Source organism: Acomys russatus, chromosome 19 (assembly GCF_903995435.1).
Source record: "Acomys russatus chromosome 19, mAcoRus1.1, whole genome shotgun sequence".
NCBI classification, from domain to species: Eukaryota; Metazoa; Chordata; class Mammalia; order Rodentia; family Muridae; genus Acomys; species Acomys russatus.
This window is the reverse complement of record NC_067155.1, coordinates 8,477,553-8,502,422: the sequence shown is the minus strand read 5'-3', so window position 1 is coordinate 8,502,422 and position 24,870 is coordinate 8,477,553. Positions and strand designations below refer to the sequence as shown.

Here is a 24,870-nt window from a genome sequence, read left to right as displayed (position 1 = left end):
GAATGGATGGATGATGGATGGATGAATGCAGGATGGATGGATGGATGGGTGGATGATGGATGGATGGATGGATGGATTCCCAAAGAGAATGTAAATGTCATGATGAGACAATTAAGCTGCATCTTTTATACAATGAGTAGAAAAGGGAGGGCTCTGAAGTCACTGATGTTTTTGGACATATTTGAGCATGACTCAGTCTCTGATACACATATGCTGGATGAAGATCCATGGAACATAGACCAGAGAAATGGAGAGGTCATTCCACTCATCCCGAGTTGACAGAGGTATTTAAGAAAGGCCTTGGGTGTAAGGGGATTTGATTTGCCTTTGGATAGACTTTCCTGTGACTATAGAAGACAAAACCTACAGGCTGCAATTCTCATTTCATCTTCTCCCTCAGGTCTTCCATAGGGTTCCTCCCCAGACCTTAACGCAGTACCCTCTGATCCTGGGCCCATGCTACCCTCCTGGGCAGTGCCGCCCTGGATCAACCAGAGCCGCGGACACGAGCTGGAGTTTGTGCTGTTGGGTTTCGCACACGTGCCCTCGCTGCGCCCAATGCTCTCAGCACTCTTCCTGGCCGCCTTCCTGCTCACATTGCTAGGCAACGCGCTCATCGTTATCCTCACCAGCCTGGACCCAGGCCTGCGCGCACCCATGTACTTCTTCCTGCGCCAACTGGCACTGGTGGAGATCTGCTTCTCTCTGGACGTAGCACCCCGTCTGCTGGTGACGCTGCTGTGGCCAGGACGTGGGGTGTCCCCCACAAGCTGCGCCCTGCAGCTCCTTCTTGTGCTGTCCTGTGTCACATCTGAATGCTTTCTCCTCACGGTCATGGCCTGGGACCGCTTCTTGGCCATTTGTAGACCACTGCGCTATGGCGCCATCATGAGCCCGCGGCTGTGCTACCTGTTGTCCACCACCTGCTGGCTGGCGGGAATCCCCGTGGCACTGGTCTTCACCATCTGGCTCTTTAACTTCCCCTTCTGTGGGCCGCGTGGCATCCGACACTTCTTCTGTGACATAGCGCCTCTGCTGAGCCTGGTGTGTGCAGACACCAGAGTCTTCGAGGCCAATGTGTTCGTGGCCACTGTCCTTGTCATCATGGTTCCCTTCTGTCTCATAGCTGCATCTTATATCATGATTCTGGCTGCTGTCCTTCGGATGTCGTCAGCCTCTGGGCGCCACAAGGCCCTGTCTACCTGTGCCTCCCACCTCATCGTGGTAATTCTGTTTTATGGCACCACGGGGGTCATCCACTTGCGCCCCAAGGCCAGCTATTCTCCTGAAAGCAAGCAAGTGGTGTCCCTGTCATACACCATGGTGACCCCCATGCTCAACCCCCTCATCTACAGCCTGCGGAACAAGGAGGTCAAGGCTGCCTTTGGGCGCGTGTGCTGTGGACGTCAAGGCTCTAGACTCCATCAATGACCACTCCTCTGCCATCATCAAAGTCAAGAAATTGCTGAGGGCCGCTTTCCCAGGGCGTCTTAACACCCTGACTTTCTTCTAGGGAACCCATGACAGCTTTCATTCTCCTACCTAAGTGAAGGCGGAGCCCCAAACTTTTCATTTCTGATCGTTGTTGTTTTAAATAAAGGTGGACTGACAAATCCACTTTAGCCAACTAGAGTGCATTAGACAGCATCTTCCGCAGGGATGCCATGTAACAAAACACCTTAAAATTTAGTGTTTTAAAGCATGTAACTTATTCTTACTCACTCTTAATAAGCTAAGTGTTGGGTAATCTAGGCGGAATCCACCCTGGTGGTATTTTTTGACATGGACTAATCTTTCTGAAGCATACAGATGTTGGTCAATGTTAGCATGGCTTAGCTGAAGAAGCTTTGGTCCCATATGCTACTCTTGAGACCAAAGAGCTGGCTCAGGCATGGCTTTTCGTTGCAGTAGCTGAAGCATAGGAGGAGAGGCTTATTTGCATAAATGATTGTCAAGACTTTGGTCCCGTGACAAACTGGTATTTGGATGAGATAATCCAAACCCTGTGGAGCGATTTAAGTCAGGAGGCAGTTGATGCCCTCAGCCTTTGTGTGAAGGAGGCTGGAGGTATATGAAACTTGAGCTTCATAGAGGGATGATTGAGGAACGGAAGACATTAATAAATCTATACCAGAAAGCCAAATCTCAAGAAAATTTTTTTCAGTTTTTTAAAAATCTACTGTTTTAGTTTGAGTTTTATTGCTGTGAAAAGACACCATGGCCACGGCAACTCTTATAAAGGAAAACATTGAATTAGGGCTGGCTTACAGTTTCAGAGGTTTAGTCCATTATCATCATGGAGAGAAACATTGCGGCGTGCAGGCAGACATGGCGCTGGGGGAGCCAAGAGTTCTGCATCTTGGTCCTCCGGCAGTAGAAGGAGACTGTGTACCACACTGGGTGTAGCTTGAACATAGAAAACCCCAAGGCTCACCCCCACAGTGAAACATTTCCTTCAACGAGCCCACGCCTACTCCAAGGCCACACCTCCGAGCCCACGCCTACTCCAAGGCCACACCTCCGAGCCCACGCCTACTCCAAGGCCACACCTCCGAGCCCACGCCTACTCCAAGGCCACACCTCCGAGCCCACGCCTACTCCAAGGCCACACCTCCGAGCCCACGCCTACTCCAAGGCCACACCTCCGAATAGTGCCACCTCCCTATGGGCCAAACATTCAGACACGTGGAGGCCACATCTATTCAAACCACAACATCTGCTATGTTAGATGGTGTTGTCTATCGCTGTGATGAACCGCCATGGCCAAAAGCAACATGGGGAGCAAATAAAAGGTTCATTTCATCTTAGAGTTTATAGTTTCTCCCGCAGAGAGGTCAGAGCAGGAACTCAAGAAAGCATCCTGGAGGCAGGGGCGGAAGCAGAGGCCATGAATATGTGCTTTTGACTGGCTTGCACCACCCCATGACTTGCTAAAACTACTTCCTTACACAATCCAGGATCACCATCCCAGGGTTTGGTACCACCCACAGTGGACTGGGCTCTCCCACATCAATCATCAATCAAGAAAATGTTCTACAGAATTACCTACAGGACCATCTCACGGATGCATTTTTCTCACTTGAGAGAGAACTTGACTCTAGTTTGTGTCAAGTAGACATAAAACTAACCAATACATCTACAGACGTATAGGAGTTGTAGATGTTACTATTTAGGCTTTAGCAGGGAAGGCTAAACACTTAAGAGCACTCACTTCTCTGCTAAATGACCAGAGTTCCTTTCCGAGCCTCCATGTCAGGTACCACCAGTATCTGCAGATCCAGAGGATGCAACATCTTCTTCTGGCCAATGTGAGCATTGCATACATGAACATTCCCTTACATAAATGTGTGCACACATACATAAGAATAATAATAAAAATGAATCTTAAAAAAAAAAAAAACAGTAGTCCGATTGATAATAGAACCAACAAGAGAAAAACCAAGCTAGTAGAAAGACAGAAATGAGCCAGGCGGTGGTGGCGCACGCCTTTCATCCCAGCACTTGGGAGACAGAGGCAGGCTGGTCGCTGTGAGTTCGAGGACAGCCTGGTCTACAAAGCGAGTCCAGGACAGCCAAGGCTACACAGAGAAACCTTGTCTTGAAAAAAAAAACAAAAAAAAAAAAAAAGAAGAAGAAGAAGAAGAAGAAAAGAAAAGATAACAAAAGAAAAGAAAAGAAAGAAAGACCAGACAAAAATGAGATCCTAGTGCCTGATGAATTCCTGGATCCAATTGTACCTGAAGCTTGGTCTACCCATGGAAAGTCTCCTTCTGTCAACAAGTAAATTCACTTCTTTTTTTTAATTCATTTCTTAAATTTACCTACTTATTTACTATGTAGTGATTCAATACTTATTGATAATTAATTGCCAAGAAAACAAGCCTTTTTTATGAGCTTCTTTTTTTTCATTTTTTATTTATAATAATTTATTCACATTACATCCTGATTGTTATTCCCTCACTGGTATCTGCCCATTCCCACCCTCCATCCCTCTTCCAACCTACTCCCCTTCCCCTAGAGCTCTGACAGGGCAGAGGAGCTTCTCCACCACCATCTGGCCACAGCCTATCAGGTCTCATCAGGATAGCCTGTATCCCCTTTGTCTGTGTGCCTGCAGGGCCTCCTCACCAAGGGGAAGTGATCAAACTGCGGGATTAAAGACTTCAACGTAAAACCAGACACACTAAGTAAATCCGCTCCTACTTAAGCCTGTTTGGGTGGACTTTTGGAAAATTGCATAATCTCCTTTAAAGCAGCTCTGAGCTGAGTTAAAATAAAGATGCCCATTCACATGGCACTAGTATCAAAGCACCATTGCAATAACCCAGTGCATGTCTCCATTCATAAGATAACCAACCATGGACCCACTGTGTAGCTTGGTCAGAGAAAGAGGTCAGACCTGTTTGGATAGAGACATAAAAGTTAATAAAGCTAAACATGGTGGCGCATGCCTTTAATCCCAACACTCAGGGAGGCAGAGGTAGGCAGATATCCATGTCTGAGAACAGCCTGGTCTAGAAAAGTGAGTCCAAGGCACAGAGAAACCCTGTCTTGAAAAACTAAAAATAAAAATAAAGAATAGTTAATAAATATTGTGGCATTCAGTTTAACTTTTAAAGGATGAGTCATATTTCATTACAAGGGGGAAAAAAAAACAATCTGAAATAGCTTGAGCAAATTTGTGGAGTTCATGAGTCCATATACTTTTTTTCACTAGTGTGTGTGTGACTAAGGCTAAAGTGTGTGAAAGGCTTTGCACAAGCAAGTTTACATATGAAGACAAAAGGTGACACCCCCTTCATCCCCAAGGCTTAGTGAGTATCACAGGAGAAGCATTGGGAAGAAGGGAAGAAGGGCTATGAAGTGCCCTCTTCTGGACATGACATAATGTTGCACACATGAGCTCATTGTTACCCGTACAAGACCAAGCTAGCGTAAGTAATCAACATTTCAGCAGGCAGCACTCATTAGACTCCATGCATTTTAAAAGAAAAGGGAAGGGGGAACAAAGGTGGGAAGGGAAGATGTCTAGGGGCAGTGGAAGACAGAAGTTGAGGTGGCTACGACCAAGACACTTTGTACTCACTTATGGAATTGTCAAAGAATAAACAAAAGATATTCTAAAATAAAAGTAGTAAAAAAGAGGATGAGTGAATAGTACATTAGAAAAAATATCCTATAAATATACTCGTGGGATTTTCTTGGTAGCTGTACACTGTGGTTTTTGTCTTTGTGAGAAAGCAGTTAAATATAAATAAAATTTACATTGTCAGTACGTGAAAATGTTGGTGGGGAGGACAGGAAGAGTTGGAGGAGAGAAAATTTGCATGGGTATGATTAAAATATATTGAATACACATACAGAATTTCACAGAATATATAAAATATTTTTTATTTATTTACTGTAAATCCCAACTGTAGCCTCACCGGCCTCTCCTCTCTGCCCCATGCTTCCCTCATCCCTGTTCCTCAGAGAAAGGAAGCCCATTCTCCTACCAAACCACCCCAGTTCACCAAGTCTCATCAGGACTGAATACTTCCTTGTCCCCTGCAGCCTGGCCAGTCAGCTCTACCAGGGAGCAGTGATTAAAAAAAAAAAAAAAAAAAGCAAGCAATAGAGTGCATGTCAGAGACAGTGCCTGATTCCCCTACTAAGGGACCCACATGAAGACCAAGGTGCCCATTGCCTACATCTATATAGGGGGCATAGGTCCAGTCTATGCATGGTCATTGGCTGGTGCTTCAGTCTCCACAAGCCCCTCTGGACCCTAGTTACTTGTCTATGTTGCTTTTCTTGTAGAGCTTTTGTCACCTCCATGTCCTTCTATTCTTCTCCCCACTTTTCCAAAAGACTCCCTTTGCTTTGTCCAATGTTTGGCTCTGAATCTCAGCATCTGTTTTAATCCACTGCTTGGTGGAGCCTCTCAGGGGCAGTTATGCCAGGCTCCCATCTGCAAGCATAGCAGAGTATTTTTAATACTGTCAAGGCACATACATAAACATAATAAAGGGTATATACAAGAAGCGGATAGCCAACATCAAGTTAAATGAAGAGAAACTCAAATAAATTCCACCCAAACCAGGAACTACACAAGGTTTCTCACTATCTCCATATCTCCTCAATACAGTACTTGAAGTTCTAGCTAGAGCAATAAGACAACAAAAGGAGACCAAGGGAATAAACATCAGAAAAGAGGAAGTCAAAGTATCACTATTAGCAGATGATAGGATAGTGTACATAAATGACCCCCAAAAGTCAACCAGGGAACTCCTACAGCTGATAAACAACCTCAGCAAAGTGGCTGGTTACAAGATTAATTTAAAAAAAAAAATCAGTAGCCCTTCAGTACGCAAATGACAAAGAGGCTCAGAAAGAAATTAGGGAAACTACACCCTTCACAATGGGCACAAATAATATAAATTATCTTGCTGTAACTCTAACCAACCAAGCGAAAGATATGTATGAAAAAAAACCTTCAAGTCTCTGAAGAAAGATAGGGAGGATTAACATAATAAAAATAGCCATCTTACCAAAAGCAACCTACAAATTCAATGCAATTGTCATCAAAATACCTATACACAGACCTTGAAAGACTCTAAACTTCATATGGAAAAGCAAAAAAACACCAGAATAGCTAAAGCAATCCTGTACAATAAAATATTTTCTGGAGGAATCTCCATCCTTGATCTCAAGTTGTACTGTAGAGCAACAGTAATAAAAATTGCATGGTACTAGCATAGAAATAGACCAGTTAACCAATGGAACCATACTGAAGACCCAGAAATAAACCAAAACATGTATGGAAACTTGATTTTTGACAAAAAAAAAAAAGGGGGGGGCCAAAACCACACAATGGAAAAAAGATAGCATCTTCAACAAATGGTGCTGGTCTAATTGGATGTCTATATATACAAAAAATGCAAATAGATCCATATTTATCACCCTGCACAAAACTCAAGTCCAAATGGATTAAAGACCTCAACAGAAAACCAGCCACACTAAATCTGTTAGAAAAAAAAGTTGAGAAGAGCCTTGAACTCATTGGCACAGGAGACAACTTCCTGAACAGAACACCAACAGCTCAGGATCTAAGATCAACAATTAATAAATGGGACCTCATGAAATTGAAAATCTTCTGTAAGGCAAAGGACACTGTCAACAGAATAAAACAACAACCTACAGACTTGGAAAAGATCCTCACCAACCCTACATCTGACAAAGGGCTAATATCCAAAATACATAAAGAACTCAAGAAATGAAACACTCCAAACAAAATAACCCAGTTAAAAAAATGGGATACAGAGCTAAACAGAGAATTCTCAACAGAGGAATATTGAATGGGTGAGAAACACTTAACACCAACTCTACAATAAAAAGAACTAACAATCATTGGTCACTAATATCTCTCAATATCACTGGTCTCAACTCACCAATAAAAAGACATAGACTAACAGAATGGCTGTGGAAACAAGATCCAACATTCTGCTGCATTCAAGAAGCACACCTCAGCAGCAAAATAGACATTACCTGAGAGTAAAAGATTGGAAAAATATTTTCTAAGCAAACTGAACCAAGAAGCAAGCTGGAGTAGCCATTCTAATATCTGATAAAGTAGACTTTCAATTAAAACTGATCCAGAAAGATGGAAAAGGACTGAGAAACTTCTGTAAGGAAGAGGACACTGTCATCAGAACAAAGTGACAGCCTACAGACTAGGAAAATATCTTCACTAACCCTACATCTGACAAAGGGCTAACATCCAAAATATATAAAGAACTCCAGAAATTAAACATCACCAAACCAAATAACCCAATTAAGAAATGGGGTTCAGAGCTAAGCAGAGAATTCTCAACAGATGAATATTGAATGGCCGAGAAACACTTAAAGAAATGGTCAGCCTCCTTAGTCATCAGAGAGATGCGAATCAAAGTGACTCTGAGATTCCATCTTACACCCATCAGAATGGCTAAGATCAAAAATTCAAGTGATGGCACATGCTGGTGAGAATGTGGAGAAAGGGGAAGACTCCTCCATTGCTGGTGGGATTGCAAACTTGTATAACCACTTTGGAAATCAATCTGGTGCTTTTTCAGAAAATTGGGAATAGTTCTACCTTCAGAACAAGCTATATCACTCTTGGCCATATACCCCAAAGAGAGTCCACCATTCTGCAAGGACATTTGATCAACTATATTCACAGCAGCTTTGTTTGTAATAGCCAGAAACTGGAAACAACTAGATGTTCTTCATTCGATGAATGGATAAAGAAACTGTGGTACATCTACACAATGGAATACTACTCAGCTATTAAAAACACGGAAACCTTGAAACTTGTAGGCAAATGGATGGAACTAGAAATGGTCATCCTAAGTGAGATAACCCAGACCCAAAAAGATACACATGGTATTTACTCACTTATAAGTGGATTTTAGCCCATCATAGATGTCCTCTGAGAGTCTCCACCCAGTGGGGGATAGGGACAGTTACTGAGACTTGAAGCTGGACTCTGGGCAGTGTGTGAGAGTTGCAGGTAAGAGTGGAGGGATGGAAGGTCTGGGAGGGAGCAGGAGCTCCACAGGGAGACCATGAAGGCCTGTGGATTGAGGCACAGGAGGGTTTTGCACAAACCGATGTTACCGTCAAGAACAGTGCATGCAGAGAACCAAGACCCCTTTCTCAGATGTAGCCAATGAACTGTGGATTCTCTCCACAGGGGAAGGGGGACCTCAGCTGAACCTCTGACATGCACTCAGGACCCAGTACTTGGTCACTGCTCCTTGGCAAGATGGCCTAGTGGGCACACAGTGGAAGGGGATACAGACCACCTTGATGATAGGCTGTTCCCAGAGGTCCACCAGAGGGGAGTAAGCAGAAGAGAGGGGGCGGGTGGCAATGGGAAGATGAGAGGGAGGGGATAACAATCAGGAGGTAAAGTGAATAAGTTATGATAAATAAAAATATACACTTAAAATATCTGGACAGAGGAGAGTGTTGCTGCACAGACTGATACACCAACCAAAGACCATGCATGGTGAGGACCTAGACACTCAGCTAAGTTGTAGTAGATAGACAGCACAGTCTCCTTGTGGGTACCACAATATGGAGAGTAGGGACTACTTCTGACATGGACTCTGGTCCCCCAATGTGGATCACTTCTCCCAGGCTGGGTGGACTTGCCAGACCACAGAGGAAGAGGATACAGATAGCACAGATGAGATTTGGTGAGCTGAAATCAGATGTTAGAGGAGGTGGGCCCCCCCTTGTTGAGTGTTAGGGGAGGGAGGGTGGGATCAGAAGGTGATGAGGAGGAGACTAACCAGGATGTAAAAAAAACAAAACTGCAGAACAAGCAGGTAACTCGTATTCCTAATCCTTTCTAATCCCACTACATGGAAACGGCTCTGAGACAGGCAGGCATAGTCTATGCAGTCAATACTTCATATTGTTTACAGAGTACATGTAACTTAGGACTATACGCCATTCTTCATACGGGATGAACGAAGATTTACAGATGTCTTTCTTCTGCCCATGCAAAGAACAGAAAACTAGCCTTAATTGCTATGGGCACCATGCACACCTCATACACTTATAATTTTAGGATGGTATGATGCTTGCGAGAAACGATACATTTTTTTTTTCAGAACAAAAGAACTGGATTTGGAAGCTGGATCAGACTTGACATGATTCATTCCTCTCAGCATGCTGGACGCTGACGTCCTGTATCCCTCATGTTACAGCAGCAAGTGCTCCAGTTGCTGTTCTCCCTAAGAGCAGGACAGCTCCCAGGACAGCTCAGATGAAAGCTTCTGTATCCAATTTGTCCAGCATTCCAGATTGTCACACACAGGACTTTTATTAAGCCTGGAATTTCTCAACATTCAGAATCTGGACCGCAGATGATATTTCTGCCTTTTCTAACCATTTTCCCCGATTTTATTTGGGCCCCTACAAAGGTGTTATTTATCCCGAATCAGCCAGAAGAAACCCTAAGAGAACCACACCCCATTTCCCTTAAGGAGGGTTGGGTAGGGTTTTTTTCGGCTGCTTTCTTGGGCTTTAGGTGTTTATTTTCACTGGGAGCTGGTTATCAGTTACTATTGGTCTTACCCAGAGAGAAAGTGAGGTTGGATTCAGGGATGTTTCTTTGTTGCTTCATCATTCTTTCTTGGGCTTGGAGATGGGGGGATTGAAAACAGAGAAAGGGGAAAGTAGAGGTGTATGGGAAAGATATGGCAAAAAAAAAAAAATGGATTGTTGAATCAACTCAACTTAAGGCCTTAACTGTGCTCACGGGTTATTTTTAACTCATTGGTATAGAAATTTATATATTGATGCAAAATAAGTTTAATTTTGATACATTTGTTTAGAATTCAAATTTAAAATTATTCTTCACACACACACACACACTATATATATATATATATATGTATATATATTTCTACTCTAAAATAAGGTATTGTACCTATATCACTCAAGTAGAATGCAAGGTTTGCCTCCAGTACTTTGACAATGTTACTGCAGGCTGTTTAGGATAAGTAAGTTAGACAAGTTAGTTGTCAGTTGATCAAATCGCGGTCATTTCAATTACTCGTAACAGATCGGTATGATTCTATAGACAGATAAGGTAAAAATAGGTAGATAAGGTCTTCAAAACCCTCAGAGTCCTAGAGAATATGGCATTTAAGGATGTTTATATTGTTTTGATGATTCTTAGACAACAGGACAGAGTGGCTCCTGGCAACACCCAGCCTTCCTCAAGGATGATGATGAGGAGCATCAGTGAACCTCCTCATGGAGATGGCTTCAAATATGGCAGACCAGCACCTGGGCAAAATGTCCTCATCTCGACCACTGACAGAATTCTGCCTTAAACTTGACAGGCTTGGATACAGGCAGAGTCGATGGCCAAGCTCTGCCAAGACAGGGTAAGCAAGTCCTCAATAATTCCTGCCTCACAAATACATCTGTCAGATGTGCTGGGCCAGAGGGCTGAAGATGTTACCCCAATGTTTTAGAGAGCTATGGATGACTGTTCAGGCAGCAAACTGTCTCCATTTTTGTTTGTTTGTTTGTTGTTTCATTAAATTTGAAAGCTGCTAACCCGCACCTCCTGTTTACTCAGGTAATTAATTTTACTTCTTCTCAAGTTTCTGATAGGGTTGAAGACCAAATAGTTGAGTTTCAAAATTAAGCCTAGTTGTTTGGGGGTTGAGATGTTTTCAGGTCTAGATAAATGTTTTAAGTTGACAGAGATGAGATATGATAGATATTGACTTACATTCTGAAGTTTGGACTCACTGAGACAGGAAAATGTTTTCTTAGAGGTTGTCAGATGCAGACAGTCAGGACACTATGAATGTAGCATGAATGTAATTCCTGGGTATCTGTGGTTCTTCTTGCTGTGTGTAGTTTATTTTACATAGGTGTGATAATATAAATGTACATGAAAAAATTTTAAATTAATAAAAAATAAATTAAACACCAACAAACAAAAGAATCTAATTTAAAAATGGAATAGAGAGCTAAATAGAGAAACACTTAAAGAAATGTTCAAGGTTTAGTCATCAGGGAAATACAAATCAAAACAACTCTGAGATTCCATCTTATACCCCTCAAAATGGCTAAGATCAAAAGCTCAAGTGACAGCACATGCTGGCGAGGATGTGGAGAAAAGGGAACACTCCTTCATTGCTGGTGGGACTGCAAACTTGTACAACCACTTTGGAAACCAATCTGGCGTTTTCTCAGAAAATTGAGAACAGTGCTACCTCAAGACCCAGCTATACCATTCCTGGGCATATACCCCAAACTGCTCTACCATACAACAAGGATACTTGTTCAACTATGTCCATAGCAGCTTTATTCATAATAGCTAGAATAAAAATATGTTTTAAAAGCTTGCCAGGTAGGAGTGGTGCACTCCTTTAGTCCTAGCATTCAGGAGGTGCAGGCAAGATGATGTCTCTTGAGTTCGAGGCCAGCCCGGTTTACAGAGTGAGTTCCAGAACAAAAGGACTACACAGATAAATTCTGTCTTAAGAAGATAAGATAAAGAAAAAAATATTGTTTCACTTAAGCTTTAATGATATTTCTAGGGCACTTTTTAAAAGGTTTTTTAAAGGTATGTGAATGTTTTCTTGCATGTATATCTTTGTACCATATGTGTGCAGTACCTACAGAAGCCAGAAAAGGGTATCAAATGTGCTGCAACTGGAGTTAGAGATGGTCGTGAGCCACCATGTGGGTACTGGGAACTGAACTCAGGCTTTCTGAAATTTTAACTTCTGAGCCATCTCTCCAGCTCCTGCTAGTCTTTCTGTCACTATTTCACTTGACACGATGCCTTCCATCTTCATCCGTGTTGTAGCCTCTATCAGAATTTCCTCCCTTTCTTAAGGAAACCTGGTTTCCTCCCTCTCTGGCTACTGTAAACACTGATACTGTGGATGTAGGTGACAGATATGCCTTTCAGTAAGCATCATTTTCAGCCTCTTGTCAACTATACTTTCCTGTCCTGTGGTTATCAGACCCACCAGCAGGGCCTGAAATTTGGGGAAACACCATCAGTGCCCACTGACATGAACTGAGGGTGGCAAAGATGCTTTCTTTCCTCCGTCCATCCTCCATCTCTACAGAGCATTAGTGAGAGGCTTGCCTTACCACTTTCTGAATCCACAGAGACCATAGAAGTCTCTGAGGTCCAAAGCTCTGGCTTAAGTTTGCATGCCTACGGTCTATTCAGCAACTTCAGGAGTTCAAAGCAAGAGAAGAGGCAAAGGCAAGCGCTCTCTCTCTCTCTCTCTCTCTCTCTCTCTCTCTCTCTCTCTCTCTCTCTCTCTCTCTCTCTCTGCATGTGTGTCTACGCCTCCTTTCAAGGCAGATCTAAAGGTTCCATTCTTCGACATCCCATTCTCTAATCAGAAGTTGAATCTATGTAGGTATTAGAGTTTCTTCCACAGAGAGTGTGAGGATCAGCGAGAAAGGACCACTAGCTCTCTGCCATCAACTATCAGGTATGAAGACCCAGTGCTATTCTTTATGGGTGAAATCAAAGAATGATGAATCAATCCGTTTTCTTTTCTAGAATACCCAAAGCTATCAGGTTCATATTACAGATTCTGAACACTTTAAAGATGCCAAATGGCTTAATCCTCATGAACAGTAGTTTCATCTCAATATATAGATAGGCATGTGACACATGCATACATGAGCAATAACTGGTTGGTGTACAGGCAGACATATACTAGGCAGATAGATGATAGATGTATGGATAATAGATATGAGATACGTAGGTTATAGAAGAAGGGTGTGTGAATAGCTATGAGATAGATAATAGAAATGAAGGAAGATAGAAGATAGATTAGATTAGATAAAGTATGGGATACATAGATGACAGATGAAATATGGGGTAGATGGATTAAAAAGTAAGATAGATATTTGATAGATAAGATTGATAGACAATGAAGATGATAGATGGTGAAGATGATCGATAGATAGGTGATAGATTAGATAGATAGGTAGATAGATAGGTGATAGATAGATAGATAGATAGATAGATAGATAGATAGATAGATAATAAGATGGATTTGTGGGTGGACAGATGGAAAGACAGACAGACAGACAGACCGGCAGGCAGGCAGGCAGGCGAGCAGACAGATAGATCTGAAATAGATGATCAAGTGGCTTTTGAATATTAGAATTATGCATGGAGAAATATCCTGTTGTGTATGTCTGTCTCACTCCACATCCTCTACTTCTTACTCCCGAGATCTACCATCTTTGAAGAATTCACTCATATTATATACTAGAGATGGCCCCAAGGCCCCAAGAACATGCATAAAGTACTATGTAGCCTGAGAAGTTTTTCCAGAGACACGTATTTCAAAATTTTCAAACGCCTTTAGCTAAAACTCAGATTCTTTTATGACTCCATATGCCTGGCCCCTCAGACTCTTCTTTCTATGCACCAAGTCCTTCTTTGACCAGATATCTATAGAATTAAAGGCTATCACAGATCAGTTAAGATTCTACCTTCTCTTGAGAGATCTCCTCAGTTTTTTCTATAGTAACTGAAGGGATGTAAGCAACACTTGTTCATACCTGGGGCTAAATTAAGTCCCAATTCTTATTGCTTTGTATATAAGATTAGATAGAAAGATAGGTAGATGGATAGATGATAGATAGATAGATAGATAGATATAGATAGACAGACAGACAGACAGATATATAAAACATTTCTCCATGTCTCCAATTCTGATTTCTAAAATATTTCCCGAATCACCACAACTAGAAAAAAAGTAGTAGCTTTAAGTATTTCTTTAACAATGTTCTTCATGGTCCCTAATCCTAGCACTCAAGAGAACCTATCTCAAAGCCCCCTTCATCTCTGAAATCCTTATACAAAGAGTATCTTTGCTGGTGGATATTTTACCACATATCCCATGAGTGCTTTGTGACTTTTGGACCCAATTTTTAGCAACTGCATTTCATTATTCCATTTTGTACAGCAGCTATTGACTTAGCTCAAGGATCTAGTAAACATTTTTGAGGCAAGGTATTCTCTCTCTCTCTCTCTCTCTCTCTCTCTCTCTCTCTCTCTCTCTCTCTCTCTCTCTCTCTCTCTCTCTCTCTCTCTCTGTTTCAGAGCCCTGGTGCAGCCATTTGCATGTCTACATATGAGTTTCTCAAATGCGTTTCTAATGGTATCTCCCTGCATTTGAAGCAATTAGTTGTGGGCTCAGAAAATACTTCATGAAGAAGGTGATATGTGTAGGCAAAGAGTGATCAGTGGAAGGCCAGGAATAGAGAAAGAGTGTCAGCAGGGCGAACAAATTCTCAGGGAAAAACAAAGGGTTCCACCAGGTTGATGGAAGCTCCTTTGATTTTGGAAACATGTCTTGTGGATGAAAAAGTAGTAAGGCTTCTGTTTAAGTTTGTAATAAGCACCCCAAGTAGAAGCTAAACCCAAGATCAAGAAGCCCATGGAAAGAAAGCTCCATGGCCCAGAGTTAATGTTTAGCATTGAGGTATCCTTGATAGGAACCAATAATTTTTTCCAGGACTCACATCAGTCTGCACTTCATAGCTCTCATTCTTGTAGCTATGCCTTAAATTTTTGTCCCAATAAGCTCAGAAAGATAAGTGGTGATATCCCCATTGCTTGAGAAAATGTGTATGGGACATAGCTGGGTTTGGCTCGGTGTCTGATTCTACAGCCTGTTAAAGGGTCTGGGATGAGACTTAACTTATATCCAACTAATGTCTACCAAAGTACAGGTCCTATATAATATCTCTGAAAGTGAGACCTGATGACACTGAATCTCGGCTTCATAGTGTCTATAATAAGCATCTGTTCATACCAGAAGATTAAATATTTGGAAAAAAGACTAAAAACTAAAAAGAAAAAAAAAGGAGACCAAACAATGGGTAGAAGAGATTTGTCACTCACCTACTGAGAGTTCTCTGTACACCCTAGTTCTTGGCAAGTTATTAATATCAGAGCTCCGTGTTTTGGCTTCAAATAAGAAATTATGTTTTCTTTCTTTTCTGTGATGCTGAGGATTTAACCGAGGGACTTAATGAATGCCAAGCAAGCACGCCACCACTGTGCCATAACCCTACCTCGACATCTGTCATTCTACAGGAAGTTTAAAGAGCTAATATATCTAGGTCATATCAACCCTCTCTCCCTCCATCTCACCCTTTCTCCCTGTAACATATCTCCCACTTCTCTTCCAACCAACATCCTATCTTTAATTTTAGCCCACTAAGTATAATTAGTGTTGACCATATGTTCTGTGTGGGGTCATCCATTGGGGGCGTGGGCATCCTAACAATGGGTACCCCAATACCAATGCAAGCATAACAATCCTTCCTCCCTCTGCATCCATCAAGTGTCTTTAGCTTTTCGGGTAGGGGTGGAATATTTGAAGATCCTCCCCACTACTTGCTGGAATTTTAAACCTCTTGATCTTATAAAATGTAGTTATTGTTCCAGGCACTGTGCTGGGATTTGGGGTTTTGGACACAAGCTGTACTTGCTCTGTGATCTCTCTGATGGGCTGGGAGAGTGGAACAATTTCTAGTAAGGAACTGGGGACCCTGTGACCCATACAAGAAGCCATCTTGGTTCTACCAAGAAAGAAAGAGTCAGCTCTGTGAAGATACAGGGTTTGATAAATCACTGGTGAAGATAGTGAGGTGTTGAATGTGTCTGATAGTTACCAAGGCACACGCCCCTATGTGTAAGGATGTTGACAGGAACCCTACTTCTAAGAACCTGGCTTGGTAAGTGCCCAAGTGAGTACAAAGGATGAGGAAAATACTGATGAGCATTTTTGTAAATATATTTGCTTGTCATAACAAGGCATAAAATAAAGTGTCTATATAATTAAGAGAAATAAAGAAAAGATGGCAAGGGAAAAGGAGAGAAAGAAGAGCTGATACAAACAGATAGACTGAAATAACTACAGAAACAGAGATAGGGATGGAGGAAAGGATAAATGGATGGATGGAGGGAGGAGAGGAGAGGAGACAAGAGAAGAGGAAAGGAGAAGATGAGCTAGAAAAGCTAGACCAAGGATTGTCAATCATCTATCGTCTAGAACTTTGAGCACCGAATTTGGAAGCTGGATTTTTTTTTTTTTTTTTTTTTTTTTTTACAGCATTGGCTTCGGTTGGTCTGGGAGAGAACGGCAAGTTGAATTTGTTCTATTTTCCCATGGTGAGGCCGCATGGTGGTATGCAGAGCAGTGATCATTCTGGGAGAAGCAGGAATGTTTTGTCCATGAGAAATGCTTGAACTGGTGAGGTGGCTGAGGTAAAGGCAGTTACCTCCAAGTCTAGCAACCCAAGGTAGATTCTCAGGATCCACATGGTAGGAGATAATTGAGTCTTTCAAGTTGTCCTCTGGCCTTCTCACATGAGACATGGTGTGTGTGTGTGTGTGTGTGTGTCTGTGTCTATGTGTGTGTGTTTTGCGTATGTGTTCATGCACACACACTCATACATGTGTGTGCATGCACACACAAAATGCAATTTTAAAACATTTGAATAGATTTCAGGGTGTTTTCTCAAATAAGAAAACAGATAAGGAGCTAAAAATCTAAAGTATAGGGAATCTGGTAGATGACGAAGCAGGTTTGCTGCCAGGCAGTTCCCTACACCCCCAAACCATTCCCATTGCTCCCCCATTGTCAAAATGCTCTTCCCGAACCTTTTCCATGGTAGGTGACTGACCTCTCATCTCCTGCAGTAGACTCTTAATCATTTTTTATGAATGACGTTCAGTATCAAGATAAGGTTGTTCCTAAGCTCTGTAATAACTCTCAACTCTTCGAAACTGCTCTGTCTTTATGTCCGTTCATTGGTTCTACATCTTGTAAGAAGTCAGCTCCTAATCGATGAGAGGAATGTTGCCCTGAATAGCTTAGCAAACGTAATTGCTTATAATAACAAGATATAAAACAAAGTGCCTATATTTAAAAAGCAATAAAAGAGACGTAGGGAAAATGAGAGAAGGCTGAAGAGGAAGAGGAGGAGGAAAGGAGCACGGAAAGAGTGCCTAACCTATCTCAGGAGCTTCGTTTCACCAACTGGGGTCTATGCAGGGTACTCTAAAGCAGGAAGGACTCCCAAATTATATACTTTTCTAACCCTCTAGTCCGTGTCTTGGATGTTGGAGAATATTCTGCCCCCCCCCCCTCCCAGCTTTCAGAGGCGGGTAATGTCATCAAAGGGAATTGACACGGGAATGAATCTGGGATGAGTTACAGCAGCTTCCTGGCCAGGTCATCTTAACCTGCGATGTCCCCGCACTCACCCTGTGGGACAGAGGCAAAGAATGTATCTGACATGTAAGAATAACAAAGTCAACGGAGCTAGAAATATGTCTCAGCAGTTAAGAGCACTGGTTGTTCTAGAGTATGCAAGCTCAGATCCTAGTAACCAGATGGCAGCCCACGACCGTCTGTAGCTCCATTTCCAGGGGTTTTTGAAGCTCTCGGTAGCCTCCATGGGTACTGCATACACGTGATGTAAAGACATGTATAGACATGCAGGTAGCTATTCGTGAAAATAAAATAAAAATAAATCCTCGAAAATTACAGAATAACTAAGTCACACCAGAATTTAACAGCACAGAATAGAACAACAAAATCATCACAAAACATTTCTGATATAACATAAAAGCTCAATGGATCTTAGAGATTTTTGTGATCAGGCTGTGTACTCCGTATTACACCCACAACTCCCTCTGTCTATGCCAGCTTTCCCCCAAACAGTATTATGTGAATACTAAGGAAGTACACATGTGATCATTTACACTGGATTCAACCAACAGCATCTCTGAGCTTTAACCCAGTGAAACGCTGTACAAATTATAAGTAAATAGTGTACAGGGTGACCACACAGATTGGGTCCAAACAGTGGAATCTCTAAACTTTTGCTAAATGAGGTACCAACTTTCTTAGACTTGCCACAACCTTATTCAGAATAAAATTTTTTGTCTCTGGGCATAATCATTTGACACTTATAATATAATGCAATTCTATAAGATAAAAGCACTTGAAGAGGTGATTGTGGTTTAGAGACAATCAGTCCCTTTCCACGTAGTATGGCTGTAGCCTGCACCCTATTTTGGAACATCAGAGATAGCAGTTTTATTTTTCCTGGATTTTATGAATATTCCTAAACTGGTGTATAGGGAAAACGACCTGGGAATAATACTTTTTTTTTTTTAACTGAAATGAAGATAATCATTATCTCTTGTTTAGGATAACAAGTGTCAACATTTTCCTTTACTTAATTTCACAGGGAGCAAATTTTATCCTCTGAACATTCAGATAGTCACATTCTCTTCTATACATTGGAATCATTGGCTGCAGCGTTCACCTTAAAAATAGGATTTTTTTTCTCTTAGCCAATTTCCACCAGCTGTTGAGATTATTAAGTCACTAGGGGCTCAAAGTACTGTGGACAACCTTCTAATTCCAGTTACTATGATATATCTGAAGGCAGATGTTAACAACCGGTTTGTCTCTCTACAGATGGAGAGGTCCCTGGGGTTGGCCAACATGACCAGAGTTCAGCAGTTCATCTTGCTGGGCTTGTCCACGAAGCTGACCATAAGGGATGCCCTCTTTGCTGTCTTCCTGGCTCTCTACCTGCTGACGCTCCTGGAGAACACACTCATCATCTACCTCATCTGCAGCCACAGCGAGCTCCACAAGCCCATGTACTTCTTCCTGGGCAACCTCAGCTGCCTGGAGATGTGCTACGTGTCGGTCACCATGCCCACCCTACTCGTGGGGCTGTGGACGGGTCCCTATCATATTTCCTTCACACTCTGCATGACACAGCTCTTCTTCTTCATAGTCCTTATCTGCACAGAGTGCACGCTCCTCGCCTCCATGGCTTATGACCGCTATGTGGCCATCTGCCGCCCACTGCACTACCCGCTGCTCATGAGGCCCCAAGTATGCCTGGCCTTAGCTTTGTCTTCATGGCTCGGTGGCCTGGTGGTCTCAGTGGCGAAAACAACATGCATCGCCAGCCTGTCTTACTGCGGCCCCAATGTCCTCAACCAGTTTTTCTGCGACGTCTCCCCACTGCTCAATTTGTCCTGTACCCACGTGGCCCTCACGGAGCTGGTAGACTTCATCTCGGCCATTGTCATCTTCTGTGGAACACTCCTGGTGTCCCTGGCCTCCTATTCAGCCATCGGGATGGCTGTACTGCGCATGCCGTCAGCCGCTGCCCGGCGCAAGGCCTTCTCCACCTGCGCCTCCCACCTGGTAGTGGTGGGCATCTTCTACTCAGCGGCCCTCTTCATCTATTGCCGCCCCAGCCGCATCAAGTCCATGGACCTCAACAAGGTGCTGTCTGTCATCTACACGGTGGTCACACCTCTCTGCAACCCTATCATCTACTGTCTGAGAAATAAGGAGGTCCACACTGTACTACAAAAGACTTTCCACTGGCCTTAATCATAGTCTTCCAAACCTGGACCTTCTATCCCTAGACCAAACATATCTTGGGGTCTGGGGATGTAGCTCAGTGGTACACCTCTATCATAAGGATTGGATCCCCAACAGCATTTTAAAAGGGACTACAAATATTTCTTGGCTTCAAAACTCCATAAACTTTAAACTCCGAAGGAAAAAAAATAGAATAAAATGTTTTTCACTTTGTATGTAATAGTAACACACTAAGCCGTAACTGAATCTGAATTAGTACCTAAGGAGAAGTCAGAAAAAAAATATGCAATAGAAAACAAGACAAAGATGGTGTTAGTGGCCAGTGACCCCTTTCTTAAGTCACAACCCAAGGAATGTAGCTTGAGCGATGTGGGGGTAACCTGTGTGAGGGTATGTCTCTGTATATTCAGTTATTAATTGCTAAAATGGAAGAAAGCTAAGTACAGATGTTGGTACTGTTATTTGTACAGCCCTTCACAAGTCTTACATTTTGTAAATATTCATCCCTTCCCACTTGCCCGTTGATTGTAATCAAGATCTGATGGCCAATATCTGGGCAGGAAGTGGATGGCAGAATTTCTGAGGCGGGGTGGGGGGGCGGGGAGGTAGAAAACAATGGTGGCATATTTGCGAGCGGACATGAGAGGTGTATGGATGGAACAGAGCAGAGCAGAGAGGTAGAGTAGCCACGAGGTAGGACATAGTGCCAAAATTAGTTACATTCAACTAGCTAGGTGGCTGGAAGGCTGCCCTATCTAAAAGGCTAAGCTTTAAAATATTTAAAAGTCTCTGTGTCAGGCAGGCACAGTGGCGCATGTCTATAATCTCAGCACTTGGAAGGCAGAGGCAGGTGGATCTCTGTGAGTTCGAGGCCAGCCTGGTCTACAAAGTGAGTGCAGGACAACTAAGGCTACACAGAGAAACCCTGTCTCAAAAAAAAAAAAAAGTTCTCTGTGTTGTTTATACCGCTGATGGGTCCAAAAGTCTCACTATAAAGCATCCCATCATTTTTTGTTCCTAGAAGATTGATGCATTTTTACTGAATGTGTCTATATGTCCTGAAAAATGCAGGTAACTAGGTATACAGAATCTTTGTTGCTTTAATATTTGCGGTGTAGATACAGCCTAAATGTTTAATGATGGATGGACTAAACAAGTTAATTGTGCAATAACTAGTGTCCTTTTAGGAGGCATTGGGGTTTTGGGGGGGTTGTTTTGTTTTGGGTTTTTTTTTTTTTTTTTTTTTTTTTTTTTTGAGACAGGGCTTCTCTGTGTAGCCTTGGCTGTCCTGGACTCACTTTGTAGAAAAGGCTGGCCTTGAATTCACAGTGATCCTCATGCCTCTGCCTCCCCAACTGCTGGGATTACAGGTGTGCAACTAATATGCTTTTAAATAAAAGGAAACAGATGATGATGATGATGATGATGTGTGTGTGTGTGTGTGTGTGTTGTTATGATCTATGTTAAATTTTAAAAATCAAAGAAGGGGCTGGAAAGATGCTGGCTTAGTGCTTGCTGTTTCTGCAGACCTGAGTTCAGTTCCCAGAACCTACATAGAGCAACTGTAACTATTGCTCCGGGTCGGGGGGGGGGGCGGTCTGATGCCCTTTTCTGACCTCCACGGGTGCCTGCATTTGTGCACCCACACACACACACACACACACACACACACACACACACAGGAACATATGAAAAAAGTAATAATAAAGCCTTAAAATTGTATTTATACATGTACATTAATTGTACAAAATGACTTCACTATTTTGGCACTTTCTTGATGTCTATAAAGTAAGCAATCATGTTCGCCTCTCGTGACATTCATGTCTTCCTCCTAACCAATGCTGGTCTGTTTCCTCTTTCCAATTATCTTCTCCCTATTTTACCTCCTTTTTATACTTGCTGCTGTGTGTTTACCATGCACACGGTTACTTCTGTGGCAGGAATATTTAACAACTCTTCTCTAGTCTGAACCAGTACATTCTGTCGTATGTCTTCAGCACCGACTGAGGTTTTTTTTTAATATATTGTTTATTTATTTATTATGTATACAGTGCTCTGCCTGCATGTACACCTGCAGGGCAGACAAGGGCATCAGGTCACATTATAGATGGTTGTGAGCCACCATGTGGTTGCTGGGAATTGAACTCAGGACCTCTGGAGGAGCAGTCGGTGCCCTTAACCTCTGAGTCATCTCTCCAGCCCACCGACTGAGTTTTTAAAACAAACAAACAAACAGATTATGTACCCATGGTTCCATGTTGCCATGCTTCTGTAGACTAAGTATCTATTGACTGAAATCTGGGCCAGTTTTTTTTTTCACCCTTCAATGCACCACACTGAGCTCATAGTCTTCACGTTGGATAAGAAATCAGCCAACGTGGGGGCTCAGAAGTTGAGAGCAGATACTCTTTATGCAGAGGACTCCAGTTCAGTTGCCAGTACTTATGTCAGAGGGCTCACAGCTGTCCCTAACTCCAGCTCCAGTGCATCTGGTCTCCTCTTCTGGCCACAGCAGGCACCTGCACTCACATGCACATACCCCAACGTGGATACCACACATAAACAAAAAAAATTTTTTTAAATAAATAAACTTTTAAAAAATTATTCATAAATAAAATAAAATAAAATTAATCTGACCTTTAAAAAAGAGCAAGGGGATTATAAGCAGGGTATAATGTGAATAAATGATAATAAAATTTTTAAAAAGAAATTAAAAAAAGAAAAGAAAAGAAAAGAAATAAACTGGTCAATGTGTGATGACTCTAATTGAGAGTGGTCTGCAGGCCTTTCTACTTAAGCCTCTAAACATCATCAGTAAAACGACTTCTTTCCTACCGCTCTTCCAACTCCTCAAGGGCCAGGGGAGTCTCTGAGGTCCAGAGCTTCATTTTGAGGCTGCCTCCTCCTCCTCCTCCTTTTAACTCAGGCAGTGCCTTCAACACTTCAGAGGCTCCAAAGCCACACACACACACACACACAAAAGGATTGGAGGTCTGGTTGGAGGCTCTGTTTCAGGACCAGGAGCAGTTACTCCCAAGATGCTCCAAGGGGCCCTTCTCCTGTTCTTGGTGTGTGTGTTCGGAGCAGCAGCTGAGTATCAGAGCCTCATCCTGGTCACATCTTTGAGGAAGGATCTGTACCTGATCCCTCTGACCACCAGGTGAGATGCTCCAGGGTTGTTCTATGGGGATGAAGGCAAGGGGCCTGGGCGAACACCTCGGGCACACGGGTGCTGACTGGTTTCAGAGATAATAAACAAATGTAAGCATCAGAGGAACGGATGGAGAAGTTTGGTAAATGATGCGTGCCCTATCTGAGTAGCTTGCTGAGGACGAGTTAAGGTGGGAGAGACATCCTGTCTGACTTCAAAACTGTGGTCAACCATGACGTCATATCACTCCAAACAGGGCTGGCATGCAGTGGTTACTGCTATATGGATTTGGCTCGTTCCAGGGAAATACTGAGCACTCTCCTACATCCCAGAACAGACAAGGCAAGATTAAGTGTATTGACCAACTTTCCTTCAGATGTTTTCTTTTCATTGTTTTTTAAAAATAATTTCTTTTATTTGCATTGGTGTTTTGATTGTGTATATGTCTGTGAGAGGGTGTCAGATCTTCTGGAACTGTAGTTACAGTTATGGACTGCCATGTGGGTGCTGGGAATTGAACTCGGGACCTCTGGAAGAGCAACCAGTGCTCCTCACCACTGGAGCCATCTCTCCAGCCCCCAGGTGCTCCTTAGAATAAAGCACAGCTGTGTGTCATTACGCGCACAGCTCTTAGTATTTTCGTGCACATCCTACTCTAATTTTATTTTCTTGAATTTGTTCCTTGGCAGTTTTATACAAGTATCAAGTAGATTCTGGTTAGTGTAATAATCCTACCCTGTCTAATGTCCACCTTATCCCTATTAACCGTCTACTCCCGATAATTCTCTTTCAAACATTCATGCCTTTTTTTTTTTTTAACTACCCACTGGAATCTGTTGAGCATCTTAGTAGGCACAAAACTGAAGGCAGGTGGCTGCCCGTGCTCCAGAAGCCATCAGTAGCCAATGCTTCGGTAGCCAATGTTCCTGCCTCTTGAATACCATACTGTAGAGGGGAGCTACAGGCCTTTAAAGACCTCTACTTTCTCATGAAAGAAGGTCTAAATTTTGTTTAGCACAGATAAATTCTGTGTAACTCAGAGCCCAAGTGTTAGTCTCCACATTGCATTCCCTCTTCATTAATAGGGAAAAAATAATTCAAGATACAAATCAATAGCTTGTATTTTTAAACTACAAAAGATTGTGCGTGCATGCGTGCGTGTGTGTGTGTGTGTGTGTGTGTGTTTCTGTCTGTGTGTCTGCAGCTGTGCCTGTGCCTGTGCCTGTGTCTGTGTCTGTGCCTGTATTTGGATGTGTGTGTGCTTGTGCAGTACTTGCAGTGGCCAGAAGAGGATGTCAGGTTACTTGGAGCTAGAGTCACAGGTGTTTGTGAGCTGTTTGGCATGGATGCTAGGAACTGAACTCGGGTCCTCTGCAAGAGCGGTTAGTGCTGTTAACATCTCACGCATCTCTTAAGTCTCCAATATCCTTCTTTTCTTTTCCTTTTTTTTTTTTTTTTTTTTTTTTTTTTTCAAGATAGAACATTGATTCAAAATGCTTAGGGAAGTAAATAGAAGGAAAGCATCATGGCCCCAATTCATCTAGAATAATGGTCCTCAACCTTCTTAATGCTGAGACTCTTTAAGACAGCTCCTCGTGTTGCTGTGATTCCCCACCCATAAAATTATTTTTATTGCTATTTCATAACTGTAATTTTGCTACTGTTACAAACCATATAAATATCTGATATGTGGCTTCCCCACCCAAAGGAGTCGCAACCCACAAGTTGGGAATCACTGCCGTA

General features: G+C 42.6%; 2 protein-coding genes across 2 annotated transcripts; both read left to right on the top strand.

Moving 5' to 3' along the window:
* Nucleotides 1–456: 456 nt before the first annotated feature.
* LOC127203047 (olfactory receptor 10A7-like) lies at nt 457–1,431 on the top strand. Its single transcript, XM_051161861.1, has one exon. It carries the CDS (start codon nt 457–459, stop codon nt 1,429–1,431), a length of 975 nt encoding a protein of 324 aa, XP_051017818.1.
* Nucleotides 1,432–19,046: 17,615 nt separating this feature from the next.
* Nucleotides 19,047–19,985, top strand: LOC127203521 (olfactory receptor 5-like). Its single transcript, XM_051162342.1, has one exon. The coding sequence runs from the start codon at nt 19,047–19,049 to the stop codon at nt 19,983–19,985; it is 939 nt and encodes a 312-aa protein (XP_051018299.1).
* Nucleotides 19,986–24,870: the final 4,885 nt, after the last annotated feature.